At 50.0% G+C, this 24826-nt stretch overlaps 9 protein-coding genes across 9 annotated transcripts; 8 read left to right on the top strand and 1 right to left on the bottom strand.

Annotated features, from left to right (window-relative positions):
* Window positions 1–1817: 1817 nt before the first annotated feature.
* ATNIH1004_004467 (uncharacterized protein) lies at window positions 1818–4194 on the top strand (the record flags this gene model as incomplete). The annotated part of the gene is made up of 3 exons (XM_033569137.1): window positions 1818–2863; window positions 2914–3191; window positions 3254–4194. The coding sequence occupies 3 exons, from the start codon at window positions 1818–1820 to the stop codon at window positions 4192–4194; spliced, it is 2265 nt and encodes a 754-aa protein (XP_033427943.1).
* Window positions 4195–5585: 1391 nt separating this feature from the next.
* On the top strand, window positions 5586–6260 carry ATNIH1004_004468 (glutathione S-transferase family protein; the record flags this gene model as incomplete). Its single annotated transcript, XM_033569138.1, has 1 exon — window positions 5586–6260. One exon carries the CDS (start codon window positions 5586–5588, stop codon window positions 6258–6260), a length of 675 nt encoding a protein of 224 aa, XP_033427944.1.
* Window positions 6261–7249: 989 nt separating this feature from the next.
* ATNIH1004_004469 (uncharacterized protein) lies at window positions 7250–8917 on the top strand (the record flags this gene model as incomplete). Its single annotated transcript, XM_033569139.1, has 5 exons — window positions 7250–7480; window positions 7542–7590; window positions 7644–7775; window positions 7835–8137; window positions 8190–8917. 5 exons carry the CDS (start codon window positions 7250–7252, stop codon window positions 8915–8917), a joined length of 1443 nt encoding a protein of 480 aa, XP_033427945.1.
* Window positions 8918–10103: 1186 nt separating this feature from the next.
* ATNIH1004_004470 (TMCO4 family protein) lies at window positions 10104–13741 on the top strand (the record flags this gene model as incomplete). The annotated part of the gene is made up of 2 exons (XM_033569140.1): window positions 10104–12341; window positions 12407–13741. The coding sequence occupies 2 exons, from the start codon at window positions 10104–10106 to the stop codon at window positions 13739–13741; spliced, it is 3573 nt and encodes a 1190-aa protein (XP_033427946.1).
* Window positions 13742–14605: 864 nt separating this feature from the next.
* Window positions 14606–16195, top strand: ATNIH1004_004471 (RTC4 family protein; the record flags this gene model as incomplete). Its single annotated transcript, XM_033569141.1, has 2 exons — window positions 14606–15858; window positions 15922–16195. 2 exons carry the CDS (start codon window positions 14606–14608, stop codon window positions 16193–16195), a joined length of 1527 nt encoding a protein of 508 aa, XP_033427947.1.
* A 496-nt stretch (window positions 16196–16691) lies between these two features.
* On the top strand, window positions 16692–19175 carry ATNIH1004_004472 (M28 family metallopeptidase; the record flags this gene model as incomplete). Its single annotated transcript, XM_033569142.1, has 4 exons — window positions 16692–17568; window positions 17650–17700; window positions 17752–19025; window positions 19119–19175. The coding sequence occupies 4 exons, from the start codon at window positions 16692–16694 to the stop codon at window positions 19173–19175; spliced, it is 2259 nt and encodes a 752-aa protein (XP_033427948.1).
* Window positions 19176–20065: 890 nt separating this feature from the next.
* ATNIH1004_004473 (MFS transporter) lies at window positions 20066–21660 on the top strand (the record flags this gene model as incomplete). The annotated part of the gene is made up of 3 exons (XM_033569143.1): window positions 20066–20578; window positions 20629–20992; window positions 21047–21660. 3 exons carry the CDS (start codon window positions 20066–20068, stop codon window positions 21658–21660), a joined length of 1491 nt encoding a protein of 496 aa, XP_033427949.1.
* Window positions 21661–22133: 473 nt separating this feature from the next.
* On the top strand, window positions 22134–22544 carry ATNIH1004_004474 (TMEM14 family protein; the record flags this gene model as incomplete). The annotated part of the gene is made up of 2 exons (XM_033569144.1): window positions 22134–22136; window positions 22209–22544. 2 exons carry the CDS (start codon window positions 22134–22136, stop codon window positions 22542–22544), a joined length of 339 nt encoding a protein of 112 aa, XP_033427950.1.
* A 663-nt stretch (window positions 22545–23207) lies between these two features.
* On the bottom strand, window positions 23208–24648 carry ATNIH1004_004475 (putative C2H2 finger domain protein; the record flags this gene model as incomplete). The annotated part of the gene is made up of 3 exons (XM_033569145.1): window positions 23208–23987; window positions 24051–24427; window positions 24486–24648. The coding sequence occupies 3 exons, from the start codon at window positions 24646–24648 to the stop codon at window positions 23208–23210; spliced, it is 1320 nt and encodes a 439-aa protein (XP_033427951.1).
* Window positions 24649–24826: the final 178 nt, after the last annotated feature.

Genomic DNA, 24826 nt, shown 5'->3' on the forward strand with positions numbered 1-24826 from the left:
CAGCTTACTTACTCCAAACGGCTTGTCTGCAGGATCAAACAAGGTACATGCTGATATTTACAGTCATGGGGGAGTTCTATCCTTGTCAATGTCGTGCTCCTGTTCATCATGAGAAATGAAATTCTGTATGCTTTGGATCTGAGGAGGAGGATCTGTATAGTGTATCCAAGACCACATGCGGAGAAGGAGTCAACAGTAGTGCAGAGTAAGTACAGAGCAGACTTCTGGGATCCACAATGCTCACGCTAGCTACTATAAGTAATTGGGACCAGACTCTTGGGCCATTAGGGGACTATACTAAGCATGTAGTGGAAAGGCCAAAGACTAAGTGACAACCGAACCATATGCCGAAAAGCATCAATGAGGACAGCGTCAGCACGAAATGGGAAGGTGTTTAAGGTCAAACCATCCCGTCAGGCCATGATCGATTAAGATCTCCAATGGTGGCAGGATATAGACCTTCTGGTTTCAGGTAGCGCACGGAGTACGGAGTAGGACTGGTGGATATCGACCGTAGACGATCTTCATCTCCTGCAGCCAATTCTTCAAATGGATGCATCGAGATGATGGCTCTTAGTATGTACTCCGTAGGCAGGCACGAATTCAATTCACTCCGCGTTCGATGCCCGTGGACCAGGGGGATCTCACATATTACCAGATGCGGTAATCGATAATCAACGGGCCGTTTGGTTGCTGCACTGCTTTATTGGCCATTTGATTGGCGGAAAAATATTTGCTAGACATTGCAAGGAATCGCCCATTGCAATTCGTCAGGTTTTACTGCATTTTCCACGATCTTTCACAGCTCTTTTTCTGTTTGGCCCACCGGGGATTGACATTCCTGAGGGAGGGGTTTCTTCGATCGGGGCCTTCTTCGTGGTTGCCTGTATGGGGAGCTGTCAGGTCTTATCGTGCGCAACACCCACGTGAAGATGCAATGCCAGCGCTTAGGTGGTACAACTACGACTATCTCGAGAGGTGCTTCGTACTACCTATTAGTGTGCTGCGGAGACACATGTCCAATTCCTCATTGCCATCTCTGATATACTCCGTAGGGCGTCGAGGGTGGAGGAAAGAGTCAAATCAAAAATTGAAGGTATCCAATCTATCCATCGGTGAGGGGGCCAAAACCAAACCTTGAACAATGTCGAAGAACAGCGCAGCAGTCTAGTAAGTACTAACTACGCCGTACAAGGTACCTAGTAGTAGTAAACTGAACTCCATCGGCCCATGTCCCGGAGGCTCACATGACCCACCAGTGGACAACAGCATCCACAGTTTCCACACCGGCCCGGCTTGATTTCTTTCTGTCTCCATCATGGCGGGCTGCCATATCTGCAGCTCTTCGCAGTCGGAGATCTCATTGGATGTTCCTCTGGGAAGTGCATCAGCGATTGACATCGCTTCCTTGATTCCACCCTTAGACTGCCGTTTATTATTAGTATTTTTTATTTCTACTCGCCTGCAGACTATGACCGAGGAGGGACTTGGTATCTCCTCCTTTTTTGGGGTCTGGTTTCATCTCAACCCATCGCATGGTTTTTAAGTCTCCCTCGTGGCTCTCAATTGTAATCGCAATGGCATGGTTATTTCTGCTCTTCCAATTCCTTCTTTAATATCGGCTTCTTCCCCCTCCCCTCTGGTGGGTCTCCATTGCGGAAGATATGAAGTTTTGCATCCTGCACCCCTACAGTCTTTTTGATCAGTTGTCATCCTGAGTACTTCCCTTTGCCATCCTTCCGTCTTTACTGCCATTGTCATTGGTTGTTGTCTAGTCTCGCCACTTGCTTGTCAAGATCCTGCTCCCCAAAAAGACTATGTCACCTACCCCGAGCCCAGCTTCCGGTGACGACGGCGTCACCCAACGAGCCACCCCATCACAGCAACTAAATAGGTCCTGTGAATCATGCCGGAACCTGAAAGTCCGTTGCCTCCCGGATCACTCGTCCCCCACCCAGTGCCAGCGTTGTGTCAAGGCCAAGAGACCTTGTGTCTTCGTGGCCCCTCAAAGACGACGGCCGCGCAAGCGTACGGACTCGCGGGTGGCTCAGCTGGAGAGAGAGATGCGGCAGATGCGCTCTCTCCTCAAGGATCGCATTCGAATGGACGAGAGCAGCACGGAAAGCACAGGGAGTGAGAGGGAGGAATCCTTCGAGCCAGGCTCCGGGTCTGATCCTAAGGAGCTTTTGTCCACTATCCAAGAGACTGCTAGCAATACATCCGGGTCCACAAGACGTGTTGCCGCTTCTCCTGACTTTACATCCTCCTCATACCCTCATACCCTTGACGATGGTTCCGTTCTTGCCACGTCCTTCAACCCTATCCCTGCCAGGTACTCCCCCGAATTGGTCCCGGGCGAAGACGTCGTTGACCGGGGAGTGATCACACTGGAGTATGCCAACGAACTGGTGGCATTCTTTATCAGAGACTTGACGGCATTTGCACCAATAGTCGCGTTGCCACCAGACACAACAGCCGCCCAGCTGCGTCGCTCGAAACCAGTACTTTTTCTTTCTGTGATCGCGGCGGCTGCTCTCTCTGTGGACGAAGGTCTCGCAACAGTGCTCAACCATGAGATGGTTCGGCTGTATGCGGAACGGTTCTTCATGAACGGCGACAAATCCTTAGAGCTCGTCCAAGCCTTGTTGCTCATGATTATCTTTTATTATCCTCCCGATTCCCCCTCAAAGCTGCAGCATTATCAGTACACCCATATTGCTGCTACGATGGCTTTAGAAATTGGCTTGGCCTCCAAGCGCAAGGTGTCCGAAAGGGAGAACCGCAAACATAACAAGCGTGGATACGATCACCACATGGCTGAACAAGCGAGGATCATACTGGGATGTTATCATCTGGCGTCGACGTAAGGTCTAGACTGACCCTAGTGCACGATAAATTGCTAATGAGTTGTAGGGTCGCAATGAAAACTCGTCGGCCCAACATTCTTGTTTTCAACGATTGGATGGATGAGTGTGTCGCGTACCTTGAGGACTCGCCAAACACGCTCGATAGACACATGGCCACATGGTTCGAGCTGCAACGAATCGTTGACGAAGCCATGGCTTCCTTTGGCCTGGAAGACACAAGTTCGACTAGCCCATTGACGGAATCGCGTGTTCAGGCTGTGCTAAGATGGTTTGATAATCGGATACAATCCTGGAAAAAGAGCATCCCCGCCGACCTGTTCACAGGTGAGTTTCTTCTGCCGGAACCAAAACGCGAAATTATCCAGCAGGTACTAATGCGTCACTAGTCCACATGGCTCTCGCGTACCATTATACAACCTTTGCCATATATGAGTTGGCGGTTGGAGAAGGGTATCGAGATCCCGATGCAATCAAGCAACAATATTATACACTTCCGGCACCGGAAGATGCAAACGATGAACCAAATCAAACTCCACCAAGCGCTGTTCGTGTAGATATCACGATTAAATGGATGAACGCGGCCCACGAGCTGCTCGATTTCTTCCTCAAGTGCGATACAGACTTGTTGCGGAAGATGCCCAATATTGTCTATACACAAGTCGGCGCAGCCATGACGTCTCTTCTTAAGATGCATTATTCAGTCAGGTCCGGGGGATTAGGCGAATTCATCACTCCCCAGGCCGTCAATGTTGAAATGTACCTGGAGGCAATGACCAGCCGACTCACTGAAGCCGGTGGCGGCGGGAAATACAGAATTCCCAGTCGATGGCTTTATGTCATAGCCATCAAGGGGCGGAGCTGGTACGATCGGTTCCATCAGGCGCTGACGCACAAAGAGGCTGGTCTGATGACCCCCATGAACACAAGCCCCTCGGCATCCCAAGCTCCGATGACCGTTCCGAACCCCCAGACATACGACCCTGCAAACATGTCACAACCCGCTGGGTCGTACACGATGAGCGTGGATGTCTCGCAGATTTCGGCGTGGCACGCCATGGGCGGGACTTATGGAACCCCAACATCCATGGCGCCGACATGGTCACCGGATGGAAGCTCGAATCCTCCCAGCCTTCTGGGTATGAATCAGTTCTCGACATACCCGCCGGCCATCGTGCCATCCCAGTATGGATACGAGACCCATCCGCAGAAAGTAATGCAGGAGGAGTCGCCGCATAGGGCATCATTAGCTCCCAACGGCAGCATAGAACTCGAGAGCTGGGTTCCGGAGCGGAGTGTCATGAGGATGCCCAGCTTGCCGGAAATTTAGAGGATGAGTGGCTCATCTTCCAACATCACAAAGGCATATTATATATACCCATATTGTTTAATTAATCCGTGTATCTATAAAGGTCAATATGATGGTCTTCACATAACTTTTTATGGGTTTAGCGTTGTCTCGGTTAGCAGAATACCAAAGCATATTAAATGGATGCATACTGTTCTATGTGTAAAGAGATTCATCAAAAGTCGCCAAGAGTAAGAAAAGGAAAAGGGAAACAAAGAAAACTGACAAGGAGGAGAAAATTCGGGACAAAACTATGCCGACAACAAGGCATTAATATTAATACTCGGCAGCAAGAACGGCGACACAAAAGTTGAAGGATTGGACAGTGCTATCGGCAAATTTATCCCCGAGAAAACACCCGATCGGGAATATCGTCCGGATGTCTAGACTTGATCGGGGAGAGGAGAGAGGATAAAAAAGAAAGAAAAAAACGCTCTGTGCACAGTGGAGAGAGTGTGGATACTCATTTATATTCGATCCCACGTACTTATGTTACTGTAGATGCGACGATGAGATACAACCCCCCCTAGTAGTCTGACTCTGCCTTGTTGGATGCAGAACCCAGTGGAGGTCATCGAATCCGGCCTGATTGGGCGAGAGACTGCATAGTGGTTGGTTGGGTGAACACAGGAATCGCAGTGGTCGACTAAGCGAGGCTCCCAAGTACAACCTGCTTATGCTGTTAGTTAGGTGGCATCTTATAAATTCTTATAAATCCGAATCAACCAACCAAGAAAAGTATAGCTGGACTTATTAGGCAGAATGCAAATCCTGTATTTCCTCTTTATGGGACCTACCTGCCCGGACACTTGCATACAATGGACTGGAAAGTCATCGGGGGAATCTCCTGATCAAGAAAGAGTCGGGCTCCACTGTAGGGCTATTAATTAGTACTACTGATTGATTGAGGTCGTGTTGGTGTGGTAGCGAAGATCTTCAGGCTGAATCCAACAATATTAACCGTGAGCAATGTTATACTGCAATGGACTGATATAGATAGTTACCTATCTGGATGAACGTGCGCCAAAGCTTCTGTTTTATGGATCCTGTCTCTGATATCTCCACTGTAGACTGCCGAAAGTTGTCTGACCTGTGGAACCTGATGCGTTTGTTATCGGTTCGGCCTCGGGGTTTAGACAGGGCCGACATTTGGCATAGATAGTATCATATCAACACCAGAAACACGAGAAACACGAGAAACAGATTTCTACAGAACCAGATAGAACGATGCTCTTCTGAGATCGGTCAGCAGCGATGTCTTGATAAGCGATCGGATGAGTGACGATGTCTGCTTCATGGCAGACCAAGTATAAGAAAGATTTCACCGGGGCTGATACTACTATCTATTAACTTACTAACTACACATTTCTACAATGACCCGTGATATTAAACCCATCAAAGTCTACGGCGGCTACTTTGGTCCCAATCCCCTCAAAACATGCATCATCCTCTCTGAACTAGACCTCCCCTATGAATGCGAATTCATCGAGTTCTTGGACGTCAAAAACCCCTCCTATGTGCGCATAAACCCCAACGGTCGTATGCCCGCCATCCATGATCCCAACACGGATCTGACGCTCTGGGAATCCGGCGCCATCGTCGAATATCTGATCGAGCAATACGACCGCGACCACCGACTCAGTTTCCCCGCCGGCACTGCCGAGGCACATCACGCGCGACAATGGTTGCATTTCCAGGCCTCCGGCCAGGGTCCATACTACGGGCAGGCGGTCTGGTTCACGCGATATCACTCGGAGCGGCTCCCCAGTGCGGTGGAGCGGTATGTGAATGAGATCAAGCGGGTGTCTGGGGTGGTAGATAAGTGGTTGGAGGGACGAGAGTGGCTGGTTGGAGATCGATTGTCATATGCGGATCTGGCCTGGGTGGCATGGCAGGTTCTTGCACAGAAGGCTCTGAAGTCGGAGGGATACGATGAGAGTGAGTTTCCGCGGTTGCAGGCGTGGTTGACACGGATGAAGGAGAGGGAGAAAGTGAAGGAAATGTTGGAGAAGAATGAGAAACTGATGCAGGAGAAACAGAGGGGTTAATAGATAGATCTGTCTCCTGTAGAGTATAAATTGTCTTGTGTGGCAAGATGGATAGTTCATTAACTCCAAGTACAGATCCGAACTCTCCAATATCAGTAAGTGCAATACAAGATTGACACCGTCACGAGAGCTGGGGGACTTGACCAAGAAATAAAAGTGGTCAGTGGATAATCCCTATCGCTATCTACAACTTGGCCGCTGCATATATAGGAGCTACTCCGTATGTATGACTATATCCGGGAGAAGAGAGAGAAGCCTTTATGTATAGTTAGCAGTATTATTCCACATGATCCATCGTACTGAGAGGTCATGCTGGTAAGATCACTGATCGCCATTGCACTATGTGTCAATCTTCATAAGGTACGAGTAGTACTCCATACCGCCTCTTAATCTTTGCTATGTGGCGTCAGAATAATAAGAGGGCGTTTTAGCAAAGGGAGCACATATTAATCAAAAATGGTCGCTAATTATTGAACTAATTTATTTAAGGTGAATAAGCGCTTAAGCGGTGGGATCCTTCCAATCTTAGCTTCCCCTGGTTAAGCCTATCGTAGAAACGGCATTCATATACAAATAGTATATACTGAAGAAGACTTCGTGGTTAAGAATAATTTCGGATGACAAATGTGAACGACTCTAGATCATGGAGACATAAGACGAAAAAAATAAAAAAGAAATAAAAGCCAACGCAGAGAGGCAATTATTAAGGCACCATCCTATATAAGCCAATCATAACTCCACCAACTTATAGTTACATAGCCGTACCTTCCGACACCATGCAAACCATCAATCTCGCTGTCGGAGATAGGCATTCGGTCTCCGAGCAATCTGCTTGTGATTGAGAAAACGCTGGTGGAGGTGGTCCGTCCAAGTGGGGTTAACTAGCTAATAACTATACCGGGGTCATGACATAAACCCTGGCGTAGACCTCAACTCTTCTTTCATGCTGTGCTCATACCACACTCTGTCGGAGAACAACCATCGCAACTATGCCCGCTATTCCTCCCTATCATATTCTCCTGCGAAATGGAACGGTTCTGGTCCACGAGGGAGCCCGAGTGCGACCATTGAGAGGACATGACGTCCTGATCGAGGGAAACACGATCAAGAAGATCGGCCAGGGGTTGGAATTGCCACCGGGTGGTAAGGTGGTCGACTGCACGAGGAAGATTATCTCTCCAGGGTTCGTAGACACACACCATCATCTGTGGCAGACTCAGGTGAGTGGACATGCTTTGGTATCTTGTCCGACTATAGTTCATTGCTGATAACAACCCCTAGATGAAAGGGCGGCATGGCAATGAAACTTTGACGGAATATTTAGCCACTGGTACTGAATTCTGTCCTTGGATTGGTTGTAATGCAGGTCTGATTGTTCGCTAGGCAATATGCAGTCTTTTAACTTCAGACCAGACGACATCTTTTGGGGCCAATTGACTGGATGTTTACAGAGCATTGACGGAGGTGTCACTACCGTTGTTGATCATGCGCACCTGTCATATTCCCCTGAACATGGTGTGTGCTTGTCCCTGTCCTCTACGAGAATACTCCACTGATCTATTCTTTCCTTACAGTGGACGAGGCAATTCGGGCCTCAGTTTCCTCTGGAATTCGGACCGTCTTCTGCTACTCGGCAATCCCTCGGATCAAGAATTGGTCGTCGAAGATAGAATTTGAGGAAGAGCTCGTACCCTCCTGGTGGCTGCCGACTCTTGAAAGACTAGCCAAGGCTGAGCCCTTCGGCAACGGTCGAGTGAATCTTGGGGCTGCCATCGACTTTTTGTTTCCCCAAGCCGTTACCGTCAACTTATGGAAAAAGTCTCAAGCGCTAAACCTCAGATTCTTCACCTGCCATTACGTCCCCAATGTTATGCCAAGTATATGGGCCCTTCCTCTTTTCTATTGGCCTTCAACTGATAATCACAACAGTTAATGTTGTTGAGATTCTCTCGGACAACAACCTCCTCGGCCCCAATGTCGTGCTCTCCCATGCGAACGGCGTCTGCGACACTAATGCCCAGAAAATCGTAGAGAACAACGTCTTTGTCTCCGCAACCCCCGACACAGAGCTCCAGATGGGTCTCGGAGACGTCGTTGCATTTCAACCGAACCTCAAAAACAACACTTCTCTTGGGGTCGACTGTCATTCCAACAACTCCGCCGATCTTCTGACCCAGATGCGACTGGCTGTTCAGCACTCGCGCGCACAGGATCATCTCAGAGCCATAGAGAATAAAGAGCATTGCCGTGTGGATATTACGCTGGAAGACGCGTTCAACCTGGGTACCATTCAAGGTGCCAAGGCCATCAACATGGATGATCAAATCGGCAGTCTTGCGGAAGGAAAGAGAGCCGACATTGTTGTTTTCGACACAACTACTCCGGCCATGGTCTGCGCCGCCGAAGAGGATCCCATAAACGCTATCCTGCTCCATGCAGGGGTACGGGATATCGACATGGTGATTGTGGATGGGCAGTTGAAGAAGGAAAATGGAAGACTGTGTCCAGTAGAAATCCTGGATAGGCTTGATTCCGAGACAGGTGCCGAAACTGGTTGGGATGATATTGTGAAGCAGCTTTTGGAGAGTCGACAGAGGATTCTGGATCGGTCGAGTGGACAGGACATTGCGGCGGCGATGGCGCTATTTTCGCACTGACAGGACAGGCTATGTCTTCACAGTTGATATAGAGTAGACTCTAGTGTTATAGCCACTTCTTGGCTATATGGATAGCCTGGATAATTCAGTTGATATTCATTGGTTACTTTTCAGTCGCACGATGATATTACATAGAATCTCGGAGCAAATCTCATCGTGGAAGCTGGCATGGATGATCTCTAGGCCAAGACGGGGATGCTACTCCGGATGTTAGCGTGATGTATATTGTTCATATTGCCCACTATTCTAGGTTAGTAGTGTCAAGGATATTTTGCCGCTAGTAAATGTTCTCAACAATTAACATACCTACGTCCAGGACTCCTGGTTAGCAACATTCATAGTGGAAATGCGAACGATAATAAGTTGTTGTGGTCCCAAAGTGGATTGGATTAGATAAGCACTTAGGCAAGAACTAAGTTATCATTTTTACTATCTTGGGTATAGTTGGTCTCGCAGTTCAGGAGATCAGGAGATCAGGAGATCAGGACTCATATGTCAGCTTGGATAGGACTCAGAGACATGAGAGCCGGATGAGGTGCTGATAGGCACTGTAAATGTAAATCTACAACGGAAAGATTTTATCTGTATTGTTGTTATAGCCAGCCGACTTTTTTGAGCCCATAGTCGACCTCTGATAGGCAACCAGAAACGTGATCCATCCCATTCCCCTATTGCCGCATGCGGTGCTTCTGCAAATCCACACCTCCCGATCGCAGGAGGCTGTTTTCTCCAGAGCCCCGAGATTGTCGTCGAGAAATAAACAGTGGAGAGGAGATTCGGCGGCCTTTTCTCTTTGTCTTCCCCGGTCGGTCGCCGTCTATCAGTCCCTCAACATCAACCAATCCCACCTCCATTTACGCCCCCATTGCCCCCATTTCGAGACCCAAGCCTCCATCTTGAAGCCACTCATCAATCCTACTCCCCTATTTACGGCTCGATTCAAAGCGATTCTCGACTCCTTTGGTGATCGGCACGGACCTTCCAGGACGTTACTCTTCGGAGGTGGCGGGGAAACAAACACACTATCCTCAGGAGACACGGCCCTCTTTCGCGCGAATGGGTTAGTTATTCTTTACGCGGTCAACGCAGGAACTCGCAAAGAGGTAATCGCGAGCCAAGAAAGAAAAAAGACAGAGATCTGCAGAGACGATTGAATCATCTCGACATTCGAAACATCTCATGAAGAATGACCTCAGTTTCAAACGCCGCTGTTGACCACTCTGTCGACCCCTCTGTCGACCCCTCTGCCGATCATTCTCATGCAGCTTCGCATGCCTCGGAGGACTCCCGCCCCGTGGACGTCCCTGAGACCTCTTCTTCTCACGAGGATACGAGCCAGAAAGAAAACGTACATCCCGCTACAAGGAATTCGAGCGATAAGTCGACTGCAGGTCGTGATGTTCGGGACAAGGGATCTGGACAAGGGGAGGAGTTAGATGATTTCGGTCTTCCGATTCGTACGCGCAGCAGAGTTACACAGTCGCCGAGTGAATCCTCCGATAGCTCCGACGAATTCCATGATGTGGAGGAGGCAGTGTTGGACACAACAGACGATGGCAAAAACTCGAACATGCGGGAAAGCGAGGCGCTTGCAGAGGAACTGGGGACAACAACACACTCGGAACTACAAACACAAGTAGCTGAAAAGGATAGACGCGAGTCGGAAGGGGCTCCATCTTCTCCCATACCTGCTGCTCCGCAAAATGGTGAGGTTGCCCAGGAGAAGGGTACAGGGGTTCCCATAGCCAGTGAAAAAGATGTCATCCCCAACTCTTCACCTCCAGACCATGAAGACGCACCTCCGCCGCCTTACACGGAACAGCCAACCCCACAAAACACCGACCTACCGGCCAACTCCCATGTTAAGCATAAGAAAAAACCAAGTCTTCAAGCTTCAGAGTGGTCACACCAACGGCTTAATGAGGCCAAAGAGTCTGGCAGCGAGAGTGAGGAAGAGGATGATGGTGGCTGGAAGGACATGCCTGCGGTGGACGAATTTGATCATTTCGATGATTATGGGCGGCTCATTGCTCGCGGCGCCAAAGTGGACGGTGATGAAGCAGTTTACCAAGGTCTGGGTGGTGCTGGAAGGGGGTACACTCGGGTCCAGCTTGATGAGGATGTCCAGTCAGTGACAAGTTTAGATGAAGATACGAGCTATCTTTTTAGGGAAAACGGTGCTACCGCCGCTGGTATAGAGGGTGAAGAGCTACGCGATCCCCTCAGTCAACTGCAGGCTACCAAAGACCTTCTTACTGAAAGCCAAAGGATAGCATACGTTGGGGTTACCAGATTGGCCATGTATCAGATCACATCGGACCTCGAGAATATACCAGCGACCAGGACCACGCGCAAGTCCAAGCAGAAGAGCATTGACTCAATGCGGGGTTGGGGTCAGGCGATGATGGCGAGGCTCTATTCCCATATGGATATCGACGCTGCAGAACAAATTATGATTGAGCAACTAGCAGAACATGGCGTCCAACCCGCCGATCTTGTTCCACCTCTCATGCAGAATGCCCGGGTCCAGAATCCTCTCGCGGAAGAGCTCGACGCGTCAAGGAAACCTACATCTTCCATCTCCTCCCCCAGCGCCAAAAAGGAGTTCAGGAGCAGTCTCTCCACAGAAATTGACCGGTCTTCCAGGTCAACATCTCCCCCGCCATACGAAGCTCATGAAGGGGAAGATCTGCCTGAAGTTCGTACGCCCTCTCAATTACCTACATCTGAGAAGATTGATATTGATCTCCGCTGGACGGTGCTTTGTGACCTTTTCCTGGTCCTCATCGCCGATTCGGTCTATGATGCGCGGTCACGGACCTTACTAGAGAGAGTAGGGGCCTCTATGGATGTGTCTTGGTTACAGATCGCACGGTTTGAAAAGCGTGTGATCGACGCTCTAGAGATGCAGGAGGCCGCGGATAAAGAGACGTGGGACGAGTCCGAGCACATGGAGGCCCGACGTAAAAAAGCCTTGAAACGGAGATATATCACCATGGGCTTGGCTACCGTTGGTGGTGGACTTGTCATCGGTCTCTCGGCTGGGTTACTAGCTCCTGTTATTGGCGCCGGTCTCGCAGCCGGGTTTACAACAGTGGGAATTTCAGGTACGGGTGCCTTTTTGGGAGGAGCTGGTGGAACAGCCTTGATTGCTTCAGGTGCTACCTTGACTGGAAGCACAATTGGGATGAAGGCCTCGCATAGACGCACAGGTGCGGTTCAGACATTCGAGTATCGTCCTCTACACAACAACAAGAGAGTCAACTTAATTGTCACCGTTTCCGGTTGGATGACCGGCAAGGTTGATGATGTCCGGTTGCCGTTCAGTACCATTGACCCTATCATGGGTGATTTATACTCGGTGTTGTGGGAACCTGAAATGCTTCAGAGCATGGGTGCTACCATCAACATCTTAGCTACTGAGGTGAGTCAATATACACTTGGTAGTAATTTGTTCATCGCACGGTAGCTAATTATATTTAATACTAGGCCTTAACTCAAGGACTGCAACAGGTACTTGGGCAAACGGTCTTGGTGGCCCTCATAGCATCTTTACAGCTTCCACTTATTCTAACAAAGCTATCTTACCTTATCGACAATCCCTGGAATGTCTCACTAGCGCGCGCAAGTGCAGCAGGGCTCATTCTTGCCGATTCGCTTATCGACCATAACCTAGGGAAGCGACCAGTCACGTTGCTTGGTTTCTCTCTAGGCTCAAGGGTCATTTTCTCTTGTCTCAGGGAGCTTGCAGACAGAGGTGCTCATGGCATTGTTCAGAACGTTTATCTTTTTGGGTCACCAATTGTGGCCAATAAAGATGAATACTTGAAAGCGCGCAGCATTGTCTCTGGCCGTTTCGTCAATGGCTATGCCTCGAACGACTGGATTTTGGGGTATCTTTTCCGTGCTACAAGCGGTGGAATTATGCGTGTCGCAGGACTTGCTCCGGTAGAAGGGATCCCTGGGCTGGAGAATATTGATGTTACCAAGATGGTCAACGGTCATATGGATTACCGTGCAGCAATGCCCCGGTTGTTGAAGGAGGTTGGATGGGAGGTCTTAAGTGAAGAATTTGCAGAGATCGAAGATCCCGATCCTGACAATCACACCGAGCGACAGCGAGAGCTGATCCGTGAAATTGACGAGGCTCGGCGTGATGCTGAGAATAAACCGGAGAAGAAGAGGTTCGGTCTCTTCAAACGAGGAAAACTGGCCCAGAGGAAGGGCTGGGAGACTTATGATGTGAACCAAAACAGCGCCACGCCTCGAGATTCGAGCGACAGCAGCGGAGTCGGAACCGTGCTGTTTGACATTGATGCGATCAAATCCGAGCTCGCTTCCGAGAGCATTGAAGTCAAGCAACTAGAGTCGACCCTTCCACCTATGAAGTTGGACTTGAATTCTCCCTCCAGCCTATCCCCCGTTACTCCATCTCCTTTCGCTATCAATGATACCAAGAATGTTAGTCCCAGTGAACCTGTCTCTCCGTCGCCCCCTGAGCCGGCTGGCAAGAAAGTCTCTCACGACACAGATGCTCGCCCCTATGGTGAAGACGACGTCCAGATGACATTTGACACGTCCTACCCCGAACCCCCTCGGCGATCATATTCATCTCTCGGGCCCTCGACAAGTGATCCATATGGGTACAACCACACGAGGCCAGAACTCCGCTCTTCAGCAACAGCGCCTGTCGGAGTCGGAATCGGGACTGGGTTCGGGCTTGGTGCGGGTTCGCTTGGTGCCATAGCCCTTGAACATAATGCTTGGGCCAACCACGACGTGGGGAATGGTGAAGAGGGGGAGATTCAAATGAGTTTTGAGTAATGAAGAGCTATGACGCTATATACCAGACAATGGTTATATAACCCTCTTTAGCCAATCCGCTGACGGGGTTATGAGTTGAGATTAATATGGTATTCTTCGGTTTGATTGATTCATTGCTACTAACTAGTGGGAGTGCGAAACAGCTTTGCTGCCTATCCAGAGCAGTAGATCTTGTTGCATTGTAATTATACGCTTGCATATTATTATTATGTTATTGACCACATTTTTCAGTATCTGCTTGTCTGCTTCTTTTTGTGCTACGCATTGTGGCATTCCCATGGGCATTTCGGAGTCCTGGCGAAACGGCGTCTGCATATATCATCAGTTGTATTGTGGAGGTTCCTTGGTTTTAGAGTTAATTGTAGCCCTAGACAATCTAATTCAATGTTCTACCTGTTCAAACCCTCGCTATTGATAGACCAACTTTCCAGAACGAGGCGTTGGATCCGTCAGGCGTGGTCCCGTAGAGAGCGGAGACTTTCTGCGGAGAAACGCCTTGATAGCGTGTCACCTCACGCGTCCCTCTGCGGCTCGTCTTGACTCTCTTGTGTTCCCTATCACACTTCCCCCCCTTTGTCTGCCATGAATGACAACCATTGAACGAGTTTCATTTATATCAATTTCTCGGACAAATGCGCTTTCTTTTTCTACCCCCTGGCTTTTGTTAACGGTTCCGCAGGTCTCTGCCGCGGTAGCTGGCCACCTCGGTTTGACTTTATTGTGCATCATTGATTGATAGCAAGAGCACACATAGGTGAAAGGTCCGGCTCGCGATCTGACCTAGTCCCTAGCTTCTTGCCGTTTTATTCTAACATCGGACTCGCGACGTTGGTATACGATCCCTGACTCGAGGAATCACTCAATATGGTCCACCGATCGAAACTCGATTCAAGCCACTCTTGCACTCGGTTGACGAGGAGTGGCTATACCGGCCCAAGTCTCTTATCGAATTTCCGGAAGGATAATGGTCCTGTCAAGCCTGAACCAGCAACAGATGACGAACCGATCAGCTCAAGCGAAGAAGAGAAGGAGAGCAATCCCGATCACACAGAGTCCGAAAATGAGTCCAGACCCCGTCTGCCAACGAAAACATTGGAGGAGAAGCTAGCGGAGAGCACTCAGAGAAGTGGAAAGGAACTACGATCTTCACTATCGAAGAGTTCGCCGCAGAAATCCCGGGGAACAAGCCGCAAGAGAACGATAGACGCAGTAAACAAAGATGAGAGCGACGCAGATGGGGACCCATTTTCGCCTATACGTTCGTCGCAAAGTCATAAGAGACGCAGGTTTACGGCTTATCAATCGAAGAATAGTCGCAAGGCCGATATGTACGGGAAAACGCCCAGCTCTAGCATGGCTTCTCGACAGTCGGAATCCCCTTCTGCTGGTACTCGGAAGCCGAAGTCCAAGTCCCAAAAATCCGAGACCCAATCGGTAAAGGAAGACAGGGTATCCAAGGAAGATGGCTTCAAGGTCCCGATGGATATCAACATCGACGTCGCCAGCCCGGTTTCTAAGCCGCGTCCGGAGTTCAAGCAACCGCTGCCTCTCCCTAATGATGGCATATCCAGCTCTTCGTTTGTTACTTCGTCTACTCGAGAAGCACAGGTTTTCGACGTTGATAGTGATGATTCCCCCCCGAGCACTCCACTCAGTTCGGCTGATTCGTCAATCTTGGAAATGCTGCGCGAGATGGACGATGACATACTCGCTAGGAAGGAAGAAGTTGGAGACACCACACCAAATGAAGGACCGCTGTGTCCCATGTGCAAGGCGCCTGTAGATGCTGAACTTCTGATGAGGTTTCAAGCCCAGCCGAAACAGCGCGTTCGCGATCAGCAGCGCTTCTGTGAATCGCACAAGCAGAAATCCGCTGAGACAGAGTGGCAGAAGAAAGGATATCCGAACATTGACTGGGATAAGTTTGACGACCGCATTCAAGGCCACTTTGACGAGCTTGAGGCCCTCCTTGTCTCAGAAAGCCCCTCCTATTACAGAAATATTCTAGACACAAACCTGAAGTCAGGTAAAGCAAAAAACTTCCGACTCACGCTGGCCGGAGATGGTATCGAGACTATTTCTTGCGGCTACTATGGTACGCGAGGTGCCGGTAAAATGTAGTACTCATCGCTCCCCAACTTCCTTTTCTATTAAGTGAAGCTAATCCGATATATCTTTAGGCTGCATGCGTTAACCTCACGTTTCTCTCATAAACTACGCCGTCTAGCGGCTAGCGATCATATCGTTAAGAAAGCTGGAGTTGTGCCCTATGCTCAGGCAGTACTTGTCCCTGAGTTGGCCGTCCGTCTGGTTAAGGAGGATATGGGAGTCAATGACGAATCCGCGCGACAGATTCTACGAGACAGTATCGATCTAGGTGAGAAGTTCAACTTCGCCTTGGATGACAAGGTTCCAATCCCAGTGGACGAGGAGGGTATTATCACGGCGGAATAGCTGTGTATTGAGTGAACTCCATACGTCCACTGGCGTTTGTTTTGTATTCCTTTACCTTAGCAGGTCTTGCATGTTTTGTTTCCTTGCCTTGATGATCTGTGTATATAACTGAAGCTCAGCCGTGATACCTGTGAGTTTGCTGATTCTTTGTGAGGATAATGGAAGGGAGTATGCATTTGTCTAAGGATATGAAGTGTAGGTGTCGATTCCTGTAGTAAAGTAGAACTAGAGTACAAAGTACTATAGTGAAATGGACATGTGACTGGATCACGTGTGACGATAAGATAATAAGTATGTTGGTCAGGTCACGTCATCGAGACACTTGCGTCGGACTGACTTTCGGAGTACTTTGGCCAACCTATCGGACTAAGTCGTCTACGAGATAAATAATCAAGTTAACCTCCACTATATAAATGACGGTTCCACTCTTTCCTCCTTTAATCCCTCCTTCCTTGACTGCTGGGTCATGTCAGTACCTGAAATGAGGGAGAAGACGATGGCTCCCTCTGAATCCACTCCACTTCTTCTGGTCAATGTCGCCCCCCGGCGACATCGCTATCCCCATCACACCCTCCGACGCATCTGCAGCTTCTCGCTAGGATTCCTGCTGCTTCTGTCTCTGCTCCTATTCCTGATTCCATCCGCCATTCTACCGCGAGAACATGGCTCAATCTGGTCCTATCTTCCCTGGGCACATCCTTTCCCCCATCCCTCTTGGCCGCACGGCGATGGCCTCGGCTACGAAGAGCTGCAGGCTATTCTCCAGGAGACACCATCCGGCCAAAAGGCTCGCGAATGGAGCAACTATTACACCGCCGGTCCTCATCTGGCGGGCAAAAACCTGAGCCAGGCGCTCTGGACCCGGGAACGCTGGCAGGAGTTCGGCGTCGCGGACACCAACATCGTGGCTTATGACGTTTACATCAACTATCCCCTCGGCCATCGCCTAGCACTGTTGAAGAAAACAGGCGATAAAACCGAAGTCACTTATGAGGCGTCCCTGGAAGAAGATGTCCTTGAGAACGACCACACCACGGGTCTGCCCAGTCGTGTGCCCACCTTCCACGGGTACTCTGCCAACGGCAATATTACCGCTCCCTTTGTCTATGTGAACTTCGGCACTATCCACGATTACCAGGACCTTGTTGATGCCAATGTCAGTCTTGCAGGGAAAATTGCTATCGCCAAGTACGGTCGCATCTTTCGCGGTCTGAAGATAAAGCGAGCGGAGGAGCTCGGTATGGTGGGCGTGGTACTGTACGACGATCCACAAGAGGATGGCGATATCACAGAGGAAGATGGCTACAAGGCATACCCGGATGGTCCGGCCCGTAACCCGAGCGCTGTGCAACGAGGAAGTGTTCAGTTTTTGAGTAAGTTTCCTTGACTGTTATATCTGTTCTTTTAATATCTACTCTTAGCACGTTCACCGGGCTAACGGTGTGCAATAATAGGCACAGCCCCTGGCGATCCTACAACGCCTGGATACCCCTCGAAGCCGGGATGTGAGCGAAAAGATCCCCATGATACAACTCCATCGATTCCCTCCATTCCAGTGTCGTACCAGGACGCTCTTCCCTTCCTGAATGCCCTGAACGGCTATGGCCCTAAGGCGTCGGACTTCAACGAGCGGTGGCAGGGTGGTAAACTTGGCCACAAAGGAGTCGAGTATAACGTCGGTCCTTCGCCCGATGAGGTTGTCATAAACCTGTACAATGAGCAGGAGTATACCACCACGCCGTTGTGGAATGTCATCGGCATGATTAAGGGTTCGATCCCAGATGAGATCGTGATCGTGGGCAACCACCGAGATGCCTGGGTTGCTGGTGGAGCAGCGGACCCCAACAGCGGGTCCGCGGTCCTAAACGAAGTTATTCGCAGCTTTGGGGAAGCCCTCAAGGCCGGATGGAAGCCATTACGTACCATTGTGTTCGCCAGTTGGGATGGAGAGGAATATGGCCTATTGGGCTCGACCGAGTGGGTGGAGGACCAGCTACCTTGGCTCTCCCACTCGAACGTTGCCTATCTCAACCTCGACGTGGCCGTTTCTGGTGCTCGTTTTAAAGCTTCAGCGAGTCCACTCCTGAACAGCGTGATCTACGAAGCCACGGGGTTTGTAAAATCGCCCAATCAAACCATTGCCGGTCAGACCGTCCGCGACGTCTGGACTGGAGAAATCGGGACTATGGGAAGCGGTAGTGATTTCACTGCGTTCCAAGACTTTGCCGGGGTTGCCAGTCTTGACCTGGGCTTCACGCGCAGTCCAGATAACGCGGTGTATCACTACCACTCCAACTATGACAGCTTCGATTGGATGGACCGACTCGGTGATCCGAATTGGCTCTACCATGAAGCATCCTCCAGGGTGCTGGGCTTGGCTATAGCCCAGCTGGTCGAGACCCCCGTGCTGTCCTTGAATGCCACGGACTATAGTTCTGGGCTGCACAGGTATCTGGCCAAGATCAAGCCGGAAGCCAAGCAGTTGCCCGAAGGGGCCTCCTTCGATTTTGCGCCGTTGGACAAGGCGATCACCAAGTTCCAGGAAGTTGCCGCGCAGTTTGATTCGTACGCGGCGGATCTGGCCTTGCAGTTGGATGAGGATCTTCCATGGTACCTGTGGTGGAAAAAGGTGAGGCTCTACTTTCAGATTCGGGTGGTCAACGACAAGTACAAGGGCCTTGAGCGACAGTTCTTATACGCTCCTGGTCTAGACGGGCGCAGCTGGTTCAAGCATGTCGTGTTCGCACCCGGTATCTGGACAGGATATTCAGGGGCAACATACCCCGGTTTGGTGGAAAGTTTTGAGGCCGGCGATGTGTCCAATGCACAGGTTAGTCTCCTTGGTTTGGTTTTCTGTCATCTCCCCTTCACCTGTTTCTAATGAATGAGCGTTTTCTTGATACTGACACGTCTTTTTGGTTAGAAATGGCGCGAGATTATTGTTGAACGATTGGAGGCTGCAACCAAACTGCTACAGTGACATATAGTTTGGAGGATTTAACTACATATCTGCGTAGATGTCCTACATTGGGCTTGATGCCAGCTGCTAGGGTGAAAGTCATATATATTTCTGCAGTCTGTCGTAAATATCGATGGCAAATACAAGGATAGTGCACTCCGATATTCTCTAAAACAATGTGTAGGATTGCCCATTTGGGACATGCAGTCCCGACTCACAACGACGTCTTGCAGATTCCCAGCCAGAGGAGCAGTGCACAGCCAACCGATATCAGGCTAACGCAACAGGATCATGGGACAGTCTAAAAGGCGTTTTCTTGTGCCCCGAAATCCCGATCGATGATCTCTTCCCCGCTTAGTGGATTGACCCAACTCGTTTAGCTTCCTACAAGCCGTCTCAAAGGATCCGTACTCTTGCATTGTTTATCCTTCATTCTTTCTCTTCTTTCTTCGCTCCTCCATCTATGTTCTCTGGTTTTTCTGTGTTTTATTTGTTTTCCTTTTTTTTTTTTTTTTTTTTTTTTTTTTTTTTTTTAATCTGTTCGATCGCTTCTAGATCTCACTCACTCTCCTCGGCTTTAAAGCCGATCTGTGCTCTCGATGCTGGAGAAACCGCCGACGCTGCCTGTTCAGCAGCTGCTAATTCTATGTAAGCTGTCGCCATCTTCATGTTTTCTTGGGAGGGGATACCATGCTAATAAACCTGTGCTCATTCAGCAATATGTCGCTTTGCTGAGCCTGGTATGTCACAGATTTTGTATTCGTTAGGTCCACCGTCGATGACACGATCGAGCTAAATGTCCGCTGTCTGGCGGTGTTTTAGTCGTGTTGACGTCTGTTTTGCCCTATCTTGTATGCGCCTCGACTTCTTGGCTCTTTCTGTCTCCTCGTTTAACTTTTGTCTAGCCGGAAATGATCGAGTATGTCGGCGTCCCCAAGAACGAAGTCGCCAAATGGGTCGGCATCACCTCCGCCGTCACAGCCACCTGTCAAGCGGCCATGGCAGTATCCTGGGGTACTGCGTCAGATTACGCCGGTCGCAAGCCCATCATCCTGTTGGGACTAACCTGTACCATGTTTTTCTCGTTGATGTTTGGTCTATCCCAGACCCTGGCGATGCTGGTGGTCTCACGTGCCTTTCTGGGTTTCATGAATGGGAACGTTGGTATCATCCGCACCATGGTGGCCGAGATGGTACCGGAGAAAGAGCTCCAGCCCCGAGCCTTCAGTATCATGCCTCTAGTGTGGACGATTGGTAGTATCTTCGGCCCTGCGTTTGGAGGCGCCCTGGCCCGTCCGGTGGAGAAACACCCGGAGATCTTCGGTGGATCCAAGTTCTTGAAAACGTACCCTTTTGTGTTGCCCAATTTGGCGTCGGCGGGCCTTTTCATCATCGGCATTACCACGGGGTTTTTGTTTCTACATGTATGAGAACTCTGGATGATGAAGGATCACAGTTTCTGACACTTGTACAGGAAACATTGGCTTCCAAGAAAGATAATCGCGATTACGGTCTAATATTGGGACGGCTGCTGATACGTCCCTGCACCTCACGGCCAGAGAAACGTCGATACCGAGTCGAAGATGACGAGACGACTTCATTACTTCACGACAGACAGCCACAGCAGTCTGGGAAGAAAGACTCCGGCAAGCGACCCAGCTGGAAGGAGGTCTTCTCGCCGCAATCCAAACTGGTCTTACTGGCCTATGCCTTGATGTCCATGCACACCATGGCGTTCGACTCTGTCCTCCCCGTCTTTCTACACAGTCCCGTCCAACGTCTCCATGACAACCCGGAGGTACGTCTACCGTTCAAATTCGTAGGCGGTTTCGGAGTGGGTACGTGTTGTCTTTCCCCTGTGTTCCTCACCCAGCTGGCTGATCTGTCGGTAGATTCCCAAACCATCGGGATTTACTACACGTTGATCGGAATCATCGGCATGCTAGTCCAGTTCATCATCTTTCCCACGGCCGCCAAACGATTCGGCGTTCTCAACTGCCTAAAAGCCGTGGCCCTTATATTCCCCGTCTTATACTTCTTAACTCCATTCACAGCTCTCGTCCCGCCGGCCCTGCGCCACGTTATCATCTTCCTACTCATGCTGTCCAAACTATCGGCGTCTGTCTTCGCCTTTCCCTGCACCACGATCCTGCTCACCAACTCCGCCGCCAGTCTCAACGTCCTGGGCACGCTGAACGGAGTCGGCACGAGCGTCAGTGCCATCGGCCGCGCTGTTGGACCCGCCCTCACCGGCGCGGCGTTCTCCTTCGGCGTGAAAAGAGGATTCATCATCATCCCGTGGTGGCTCCTCTGTTTCTTTGGGACTCTCAGCGCTATCCCGGTCTTTTGGGTCATGGAGTCCGATGGATTCCAAGGCTCTTCTCCCTCTGAAGCTGAAGATGAATCGGATGGGTCGGATACGACCATTGGTACTGGTACTGGTACTGGTTATGGAGCCACGAACACTGATCGTCGAGATGGTACCTCTACTTCCCGGAGTCACTAGTATACTAACACCCGGGTATTGGGATCGAATCGGTTTATAAGATTGCAATGACATGTAAAAGCTATAGAAGCATGATTATGACGAGTCTGCATTATTGTTGGCGTTCATTGCATGTTCTTTTTCTGTCTGTTGATATTGATAAATGGTATATATGAGTAGTAGATGATGGTAATAATTTATTTAGTCCTCGTTCAAGAATGATGAAGTCTTGTCTACAGGTATTTATGGAGTACTCTGTACATTCAATAAACAATATTAGTCACCTGATCGACCACCAGCAGATATCCGAAAGCTGCATAGTATTACGGAGTATTTCTAATCCAATCCACGGATCGATTAGTTAACTAAGTCCCGCGTCGATCCATCTGTCAGTCCACTTGCTTACACTTACTACTTACTACCATCTAAACAACACCACCCATCAATCATCACCATTCTACTCCATCCCACACTCTCCCTACACGATACACAAAATGGTAATCCCCACCCTCTCATCCTATCCCCAAACTATACCAAAGTAAGCTAAGCTAACTAATAATACACTGAAGTCCCATCCCACAACCACAACCCTCCAGACCAACTCCGCCCTGACCCTCTCCCTTCTCACCTCCCTAGGCGGAATAATCGGCTACGCGCGCACGGGCTCTATCCCTTCCATCGCGGCGGGCATCTCCGTCGGCGCAATCTACCTGTACTCGTTCTCGCGGCTGCGCAGCGGACAGTCATACGGCGACGAGCTCGGATTGTTGGCCTCAATCGTGTTGGGGGGCAGTTCAGTGCCGAGGGCAATTAAGACGAGAAAGATGGTTCCTGTGGGGTTGAGTTTGGTGGCGATTTATGGATTGTTGGTGTTTGGGGCGGCGGTGAAAGGGAAGAGGGCTTAATCTTTCTCATTATCTCTACGTTGCTCTTTTGCTTTTGGGTATGCACTAAGAGTAATAAGGAGGGGATGTACTATTATGTGATAAATTGCAGAAACTAACTACTCATCCTGCTTGTTCAATCTAATTATACTATCTCAAATAAATGATGGATTGCCTGGCCTACCTTGACTAGAACTTACAGTAGACAGCATAAAAAGTGAAAAGGAAACAACGGCGACACGCTCGGACGACATGCGATTTTTTTTTTTTTTTTTTTTGTGAAGATCAGTTTCCTTCCGTAAGGTTGATTACCAACTCACCAACTCTCATGTTTGGTATTCTCCTGCAGGCTCAGCGCTAACACGGGGAAATGTCATAGACCGAAGCATGCAGTGCAGAGTGATAGCGTCTGATTTGGAACTTGTCGTACACTGCGCTCGCCAACTACTGACAAGAAAATCAGGGCGGGAAGCGGCAACACATGACCAGTAAATAGATCATCAAACATATGTCTAGAATTTGACACGCAATCGAACTTAGCTGGAGTGTGGTCCATCCCAATGCCGTTCGACCTCGTGGGTCCCTTTTCACAACGATGGCAACCAGTTCTGTGATGTGTGCGAAGGTAAGGACAGTCGTCTGTCCCTTCTTCCCATTTCCCACCATCTAGAGGCTGATCGGTATCTAGTCCGTAGGATCGACAACCGTGTCCGATTCTCGGATGGTTCCCACTACTGAAGAAGAAGGAAGCTCCTCAAGTGCCGTTTCCCCTCGGCGGTCAGGAACGAATGCGTACCTTGGCAACCTAGCCAGCTTCTCCTCCGGACTGGTTTCATTGTCAGAGTATACCAATTTGGCCTGTTTGGACTTGTCTTTCTTGGTTGCTTTCTCTTCGCTCGCTTCCTTGGCTGGTGCAGCATTGGCTGTCGCTTGATCCGCTTGTTTCGCTGCTCCGGAGATAAGGTCGTCGACTGATGAGGTAATAGTTGTCGAGCCGTTTCCTGCGGTCTTGTCACCATTGGAAGCACCAAGTGGCGTACCTCCGGGAGTGGGTGCCAGATGACCCATGTGCAACTGTTGCATCTGGAAGGCATTGACTGACGGCGCCCCAACAGCGGGTCGCTGTGGAAGACTCGGAGCCGGCGGCAGACTGGGAGGTCGTTGCAAAAATGCTGCATTCTGTGGGGGCGTATAGGTCTGAGGAAGCGGGTGTTGCTGCGGGAAAGGTGGCGGCGTATTTCCATACGCAGGCTGTGCGGGCGTGGCCTGGTATGACTGTGGGGAGTACCCTGGAGGGGTATGCTGCGTTTGCGTACTGGGAGGAACTTGCGGCTGTCCGCCTGGTGAAAAATTTTGGTAGACTGGACTTGCCGTTTGTTGGTAAGGAGAGCCAGCGCCTCCATATGGCTGGGGGTATGAGTATTGTTGGCTGGGAGCGGCTGTTGCGTTTGAAGGTACCTGGCCCTACCCAAACTGTGTTAGTTGCCATCGCATTCACCCAGCTACAGCGTTAATCATTAGACTTACAAAGCCACCGATATTCTGTGTCTGCCCTGCGCCGACCGGCGTCGCCTCGCCACTACTCCCTCCAGTACGATTTTCGGCCTTCTTGGCTTTGTGCTCTGCCAATCGCTTCTTCAGGTCCGATACATTCTCAAGCTTTGGCCGCTTCGCCGGTTGCCCACTAGTTCCAGTTCCGGGGGGAGGGTTTCCGGTCACGGCCTGCCGCTCTGCCTCCGCTTGTTGGAACTGGGTCATGACACGTTGGTTGTGAGTCTGGATAATGTCTTCCGGCACACCCTCCATGCCAAAGATCTCAACGTCGAGACTAGATCTATTGGGAAGAGCATTATCAACAGCCGACAGTTGCTCCTTGTGTACTTGGCTCATATGCACCGATAATCCTATACGTGAGGGCATTAGCAAGAATACCAAATCCTAGATACAGAGACATCAACCAACCTCCTGCTGTATTAAGTCTCCGCCCGCACCTCTCACATTTGAAATGCTTGGCTTTCTGATGGGATATAAGAATCTTAAGATCGTCGAAATCGCGCTCGCAGTAATAGCACCACGGACGAGCTAAAACCTCCTCCAACGTGGGACCACGTCTCTTCTTTCCCATGGCGACGGTCGCTGCCGAGAAAATCTGAGCTTCAGCAAAAATTTGGTACAATCAAAAGACAGACAAGCTGAGTTGAGGTGGCAAGGCCTGGTGTATCAAGCGCGTCTGGTCGTCATCGTCTGCGATGAACTAGTCGTCGCTCAGAAAGTGAGGCTGCAACATCACGTGGGGTGATCAC

Source organism: Aspergillus tanneri (genome assembly GCF_003426965.1).
Source record: "Aspergillus tanneri strain NIH1004 chromosome Unknown AapTan_3_pilon_pilon_pilon, whole genome shotgun sequence".
In the NCBI taxonomy this organism is placed as follows: domain Eukaryota; kingdom Fungi; phylum Ascomycota; class Eurotiomycetes; order Eurotiales; family Aspergillaceae; genus Aspergillus; species Aspergillus tanneri.